Source organism: Thalassophryne amazonica, chromosome 19, assembly GCF_902500255.1.
Source record: "Thalassophryne amazonica chromosome 19, fThaAma1.1, whole genome shotgun sequence".
Lineage (NCBI taxonomy): Eukaryota > Metazoa > Chordata > Actinopteri > Batrachoidiformes > Batrachoididae > Thalassophryne > Thalassophryne amazonica.
The window spans coordinates 41458018-41466324 of record NC_047121.1 but is presented as its reverse complement, the minus strand read 5'-3'; the positions used below and the strand labels follow the sequence as shown (position 1 = coordinate 41466324).

Here is an 8307-nt window from a genome sequence, read left to right as displayed (position 1 = left end):
GGTGCAGATTTGCAGAACCCAAACGCTTTTTCAAAAAATGAACCAGAAAACTGCAAGGCACAAAACTGCACTAGGTGGGAGTGTATTTTTCTTCGTCAGCATGAAAAAGTTACAGTAGACAGGTACACACATACAAATTACAGTACAAAAACACAAACAAGTCACATTCATTGCATTGGTGCCAGATGAAACAGCAGTGGGAAATATTACAAACTGCCCAATGGATTGCTCGGATAACAAGCAGCAAATTAACAGACCACGGGCCTCATGTACAAAGACTTGTGTGGATTTCCTACTGAAACATGCCATACACTAAAACCCAGAAACTAACGTACACACAAAAATGTCCAGATGTATCAAAGTGTTTTGTCCGCATGGATCCAAGCATGTTGCATTTGTACATCCCAATCAACATGGAATTGAGAGCATATGCAGATGTACCAAACTCCTCCCTTTCCACGTCCCTATTTAAATATGCAAATTCATGTAAATAGGCCAAGTGAGCTGGGATTCCCCTCTCAGTCAGATCAGTCAACATGAACAAAAAAAAAGAGTGTGATGATGGAAATAGAGACACACAGGGATACTTTATTTGGTACCCTGTCAAACATAATAAACATGAAATAGGAAAAAAGTTAGTGGGAGCGTGTGTGCATGTGTGTGTGAGGCCGTAAATGCTGAGGGCTCAGAGCAGCACACACACAAGTTAATAAAATGAGGTATGCCATGGCTGACAGTGTGTGATATCCACAACTGTACAGCCATGTTGATTGGCGAATACTGAACACAGGGAGCCAATCAGAGGCCTGTAAAGACGTGCTGCAGCTGTAGTGTAACCATCAAGAAAAAAAAATTAAATAATAACAATAAACATGTTTGATCATGCTGGTTTTAATTTTTTAATTTTACACAAAAACTATTTCCTCACCAAGCGCCACCCATCGTGTACCGTGCCAGCTTCTAGCCTGTTCCCAACAAACAATGCATTTGCACATGACATCATTGAATGTTGATGGAATGAAAATTAACAAAAACAATTCATAATGATGGCACCTTTATAGCAATATGTGTGCAGTCAACAGCTCCGATTACATTAGGGAAACCGGCTCACACTGCAAATTGCGCTTTAATGCTGGTATGTGATGTATCTGGATGACAATCAGATGATCCGTCCCACACAGCTGGCATGGCTTGGCTCAAGGTTGACAGGCATACTCCTGACGTTGAGCCAGCTCCCACTGGAATGCCCCCATTGCCAGGAACCCCAGCGTGGTCAGCACATGTGTGGGCACAGACAACTCCTGGCTCCTTGCTGTATTGTGCTGTGGGCCGACCACAGTTCTACTGTTCTACAGTAATACTGACCTTGGTAACTAAAATCGACTTAATTATCATCATTTGCAAGTAAATCCTCGCATTCCCCGGTCACGCTCATGTCAGATTGCACATTGCAAGGTCCTCTAACAGTGCTAACGCCAGCCATTGTTAATCCCATTTCCTCATCACTTTGCACATGCTTCATATACCCATATAACTGCAAACACGGGGTGTGTTAATTGTTCATAAGTGTGTCTCTGATGTGCACATCACTCTGATGAATACTTGTTTTCACACTATTAACAGTTTCCCAGCATCTTTACATGTCCCGAGTGGACGGTAGCTGTGGAAACAAGTGTACGCCAGTTGTGAACTTGGAATGGTGCACCGCACATTTCCACAGTCATTTCACTTTGATAGTCCTGAATGTTAGCGCGGAGACGTACGCCACGTTTTGTGCTTATGCAGCCTTTGTACATGAGGCCCCAGGACATTTTATTTAGCTTCAACAATAGTAGGGTCAATGGAAAGTGAGCCAGATCCTTCGAAGATATATGGTGGGTCAGAAGCATGTTTTTAAAAAAGTAGAAGGCATCTATATGTCCTATGCATGATTATTTTAGTAATATTTAACTATTACATAGGAAAGCATGGTAAGAAAACAGTTCAACTGCACATTGGTTGATATGGCATGTTTTGTTTTTTTTGTGGGCACCTTGGTACCATGTATATTCAACAGAACTAGTCCACGAACCAAAGTCGTTGAGGGAAAACATATGCTATGTGCATATCAAAATACATAACTTGCAAAGTATGTCCCAGTGACTAGACAGTTCAATAATAGAGAGGGTGTCAAATGTCTTGGACCTGGTAAAAGATCAACTGATTTGGTTGATTGATTATTTCTTAATTAGATGATAATTGTTAGGTCCTAAAATGTTTTTAAAAAGTGACAATATTGCTAAAAGTTACCTAGAGCCCAAATGTCACCTGCAAATATTTGTTTTGGTCCACAGCCCAAAGACATTCGTTTACAATAGATAACAGTAAAGAAACAAGTAAATAACACCAGAAACTATTTGCATTTAAGAAGCTAAAATCAAACTCAAATAGTGATTCATAACAGTGACAATTTAATAGTGCATAATATCAAATAATTGTTGCAATGCTTGGAGTTACATTCTGCATTTAAAAAAAACAATTTTCATCACAGAGCACATTTAGCTTCCATCTCCAGTGATACAATTAATGTAAATACAAAATAAAGTTTCTGTATCTCTAAACTCTGCAAGAAATGATCTGTAATATATGGATTCATCTGCATTAACAGTCTGGCATCCACATTTTCAGGAAGCGCCATACTACTTGAGCTACTGTGAAATTCACACACCAGCATCTCTGTTCCCTGGAGAAGAAGCAAGGAACGATGGCAAAGGCCAAAATACGGGAGTGACAGAATGACATTAATTGCTGGTAACAGCAACATTGTTATCTAAAAAGGTGTAACCAGGCAGCAACTTAGATATGCAATGATGTCATACCAGGAAACACTAACACAATCTGCTTATACTGCATGAAAATATATAGTGATATATGAAAATCTAAAGTGGTTTTATATTTTCAATATTATCTTGTTATAAAGAATCCCAAATGACAGCAAGAAAAAATGTCTTGGACAACGAAACAGCTCTATGTTGTTAATGAACTGTTAACTGACGTTATTTAAAACAGTAGCACTTTGTGACAGAGTTTTGAAAGTAAGTATCGATCATGTTAACAAGCCACACATTAAGTTACATATTTTTGACGAGACTCTGCGACTAGCCAACAAGCTAAACTAAGTAGCTCTATCTAACTGCTAAATCTTTAGCAATGCATTAGCCATCTGCTTGAGATAGTTGCTGTAATGTTACGAAGGGCGACTGTTTTACCTAAAGTTAATGACAAAGTCATCTGCTGACATGACGATAATAAACCAAAGTAACACTATGGCAAAGTGGAAATATATGGCGAGCGAACACTAAAATTATTAGTTGAGGCCTGACCAACTCGATGTTAGCATCCTGTTAGCATTTGTATACCAGAGTAAGCTGTAGCATTGATACACTGTGACATTAAACATATCAGAAACTATGCCATTATAAGTTTTATCTGAGCATGGACGTGCTACCCTGTTTACCTTGGGTAAAAACTCTTTAAACGAGATGGTTACGCGCCGTCGCTGCCTTTTAGTACTATATTTCTCTAGCAACAAACTAGGAAAACATGCTACAAAGTTAGAGAGGATGAAATAACAGAATGGCAAAGAAAAACTGGAATTAAAGAATGACAAAATGCGTGGCAACATGGAGATGATACCAAAAGTTTTCTAGTCTGTACTGCAAATTGGTAATGAAACATTGCTCAAACATCCAGCACAAAATGTAGATCACATGCTGTGCTGCCACCTGTTGGATGGTTAAGGAATGTGCGGCCATATCAAATCATGAATTTTGTATTTAAAAGCCACAGTCAACATACAGTACTTGAGGAATTCAGTTAGAACCTCATGAAACGACTCTAATCTAGTGATCGTCATGTGTTTTGGAGTTTGGGTAGCGGTAAGGCATGTTCATTTAACCCCTTCTAAGCCTGTATATCTCATCGATAGGAAATCTCACTTTTTGTTAGATAGTAACAAGCCCAAATGAGGCGGGTGGTAGGGGGTTAAACACACACACCTCTTTGCTCAGACCAGGATTGCCTCACAAACATCAGTTCCTGTGAAAATGATCTAATTACATGTTGCAACTGGATGCATTAAAGAAAACACCCATTTTTTTGGAAACTATTTATTGAACATTTGCAAACATATCCATTAAATACAGGAACTTTCATTTCTCTCTACATCCTTCAGCAGAAGGGACCGTCTGCGCTTCATTACGCTCAGAGGAGGGAATGTTACAGGACTTGATAAGGTGCACACTGTGCTCCAAGTCTTTTGGCTTTCTGTCTTCTGGGGATAAAAGAGAAAAGAAATCTGGGCCTGCTTCTCAAATGTCCAACACAGGTTCCCCCTCTTGTCCTCGCCCATCTCTCACCTGTGGTCATTTGATGAATGCAGACAAAAATGCACTTATTAGTGAGTGAGAATTTTGATTTGCTTTTATCTCGACTGCAAGTGCTGACCATGGTGAAAGACAAAGGGGGGGGGGGGGAACAAACAATACAGACTGAAATGCACCCCTACTGAATGCAGTCTCAGATGTGTAGTAATGATTGTAAAGCTAAAAGTAAAACAAACATGAATATATTAGAAAAATGGCAATTAGTCTTTAATAAACACCTCGTCTCAACCTACTCCCAAAAGACCAGGGTTATAAATTAAAACTGTTCAAATAAAATCAATCAACCAGACTTTGGGCCCATTCTGTTCCATTTCAAGATTGGAAAAATCCTCATTGAAGAAAAAAAAAACAAATGGCACTTTTCAGTCTCTTGAACTGGAATCTAGGATCTTGATCCGAATGGAATCGAACTCCAACCCTAAAAATCAACTTTAATTTACAAATAATGGGTTAGGCGCTCGTCAAGCTTCCACCATTCTAGCGGGTTGCTCCCCCAGAGGACGGGAGACTTGTGGTCTCTGAGGGCTAGGCCACGGTTTTGAAGGTCTGCAGTATGAGGTTGGTTTGGTGGATGAGCCGGTTTGCACTGATGAACACGTTTATCGCCCTGGCAACAGACAGTCACAAAGTGAGAAACAGAAAATGTTGAGATCCCCCCCACCCACACGCTTCCGCTGCACAATGTTTTGTGGATGAACACAAACGGAATGATTAAAACACCACAACCACTTATAACAAATTAATTACAGTGGAAACCCCAACAAATGACTGAATAAGTGTAGAAGATAATACTGTATTGGCATTATTCCAAATAATAAAATGACCTCAAACTATTCAGCAGGATCTCATCAGTTGTGATATGTGTTCTTTTGTTGTCCTGCAGGCTGCACTCTTGATGCACTTTGCCTCACTTTTTCTAAACTCAACAGACCTTGAACTGATGGGTTTCAAAATTCAGATTAGGTTTTCTCTGCATTTTGACAGCATTTCACATCTTACATGCGCATCCAATCACATCAGGAACTTGCAACACACTATTGGCATTTATGTAGCTGGATTTGTCCAAATTGCAAGTTACAGAGAACTTAAGAGATGCCCGTCACCATAGTCCAGTCATTTTATGGTTTGACCCAGAACAAATTGCAACAGAAATGATTTTGGTGGCATTTGAACAGTGAAACTGTTTTATAAAACATACTAAAAGTCTAGAAAGATATATATAAAAAAAAAAAAAAAAAAAAAAAAAACACAAATCGGGAACACTCCCAAAATCCAAGATGGCCACCTGAAAACATGCAAAAATTTGGTTTTTCCCAAATAACTCAAAAAATATCAATATTTAAGCACATAAATGTATTGATGTTAAATATAAACTTGAGTATTGTGGACATTGTGACACCAAAATTAAGTCTATCTGTAACGGTTCTTGAGATACAGTCTATTTGTAGTTTTACATACACTCAAGGACGGCAATTTGGTTTGTGTCCTATTACGTTAAAAATATTGCAGTTAAGGTCCAGAAATGTATTGAAGTTGAATACAAACTTGTGTATTGTGGACATTTTAGCACCAAAAGAATGGCTGTAGCTCTTACAGTTTTTGAGATACAGCATATAAGCCATATACACTTGGCTAAAAATGGTGAAACTGTTATGTTGAAACCAAGTAACTGTTATGAAATGTTCATTTAAAGAATGTAATAATATTCTTAGTGCTTGTCAGCTGCACTAACTTTTTTAATGACACAGATGTAATCACACACTAATTTTACAGTAAAACCAATGAAGCATGATAATAAAAGTTCAGGTGAAATCAGTATTGTGTACATCATGACACTTGGAATTTTACTTGTTCAAATTTCAGTCGCATCATCATGGTTATCATTGAGTTGGCCTGCATTTGTACACCCTGTACCTCTGCAGTTGCCACACGCTGCTGAGCAATCTAAGTTAAGTTTGCAACATGTACATCGCAATGTATTACAGTCAGTACTGCAGTTACATCTCACAGCATGCAGAAGAGAATCTGGTGCTGCTTGCAAGTCAGTCATGATTGGGACAACCTGACTATCAGAAACTTTCCATCCCCATTCTTGCAATGGCATGTTGTCACCTTCATCTTCACCTTTCCATTCCTGAACTTGCAGCTGCTGAAGTGGGTGGCAAACACTGTGCCTGTATCAGAGAATTGAGGCTTTCTCCATGTTGTCCACACAGCAGTAGTGTCACCAGTGTGCCCTGGTTGTGCATTGACAGCCACTCTATTATACATAATATATGAGTAACTTCTCTATTCATATTCCAGTGAAATATTGACTCAAAAAGATTATTACCTTCTTTAGATGAACATTTCAGAAATGGTACTTAGTTTTCAACATAACAATGCTCAATTTCATCAATTTTTGTCGAGTGTAGATGTATTTTTATACCATATCTCAAAAACTGTAATAGCTACAGCTATTTTTTTGGTGCCAAAATGTCCACAATGCACAAGTTTATATTCAACTTCAATATATTTATGGGCCTTAACTGCAATATTTTTAACGTAATAGGACACAAACCAAATTGCCATCCTTGAGTGTATGTATAGGCTGTATCTCAAGAACCGCTACAGATAGAGACCTAATTTTCAAAATGTGTGTCAAAATGTCCACAATACCCAAGTTTATATTTAACATCAATACATCTGTGCTTAAATAGATATTTTTTTAGTTATTTTGGAAAAACTACATTTTTGCATGTTTTCGGCCGGCCATGTTGGATTTTGGGGAGCGTTCTCGATTTTTTATCTTTCTGACTTTTAGTATGTTTTATAAAACAGTTTTACGGTTCAAATGCACCAAAATCATTTCTGTTGCAATTTGTTCCGGGTTGACCCCCCCTTTCTTTTTTTTTTTTCATAAAATGACTGGAGTACCATGTCCATCAGCTGAAAGGCAATAATGGAATTGTCTCCAACTATGACGCTCAATTAACAGTCATATTTAATTTTTTTTTTTAATAGCTGTTTGTAGAGAGTATAAGCATGTAGCATTCAGGCAGGGCTCAGACTAATATCTGCTTTCTGTGAGCGCTTGCAATGCAAAGATGAAGCAAAAAAATGGGTTGCTATGGATACACTTACTTCCATCTTTGAAGTATGTTTGGAGTGTGTCGCTGAAACTTTTGGAGTACTTCACAAACTCCTTTTTCTGATGTTCCAGAGCCTTTACAAGAAGAAGTAAACAAATCTGACATTTAAGAAGCAGAACACAACAATGAAATGTGACATGTGCAGGTACAACTGCTACTCACTCTGCGATTCTGGTACTTGATATTTCTTGATAACATTGTTGACTGTGTCCAGGAGCTCTTTTATGGCGCTGGCTATGTCTCTGTCAGAAACAGCGGTTTGAATGTCAGATAACAAGGAAACGTTCAACAAAAAATTAGGACCAAATGCATGAGCTTTATGATGCATCTGTCATTTTGTTGTTTTTTGTTTTTTTTTTTCAGACTCAATTTAAAATTCAAGTCATTATTTAAATTCAGTTAACAAGAGTGCTCTGACAGCACAATATCCCCTGCTGGCAAATACTGCTTTGGTACAACTGTTTGCTACATTCTAATAACATTTTAGGATTATACCAAGTTTCCCAAAATTCCTCCTAAAAATGTGAGAGAAGTTGATTTCAGATTGCAGGCAACCAACCCAAGCACGAAACTGACGGAGTCCAGCTTTGTTAACCAAATACTCTGATTAACTGATTGATACTCTGTGTGCTTCTTACCCTGTGTGTGCTGCTATACAATGCTGCTGGAACCTCAATTTCCCTGAGGGAGTCTTCCCAAGGGATCAATAAAGTTCTATCTAATCTAACTCTGTAAAATGAGCCCAACTGAAT

At 38.3% G+C, this 8307-nt stretch overlaps 1 protein-coding gene across 1 annotated transcript in view; it reads right to left on the bottom strand.

The window, feature by feature from the left end:
• Window positions 1–4132: 4132 nt before the first annotated feature.
• LOC117500890 (programmed cell death protein 10-like) overlaps window positions 4133–8307 on the bottom strand; it is a 29823-nt gene continuing 25648 nt past the window's right edge. Inside the window, 4 exon segments of the mRNA XM_034159676.1 lie at window positions 4133–5031; window positions 7544–7629; window positions 7718–7732; window positions 7734–7797. Of these exon segments, the coding sequence (XP_034015567.1) occupies window positions 4950–5031; window positions 7544–7629; window positions 7718–7732; window positions 7734–7797 (247 nt within the window). The 3' untranslated portion in view covers window positions 4133–4949.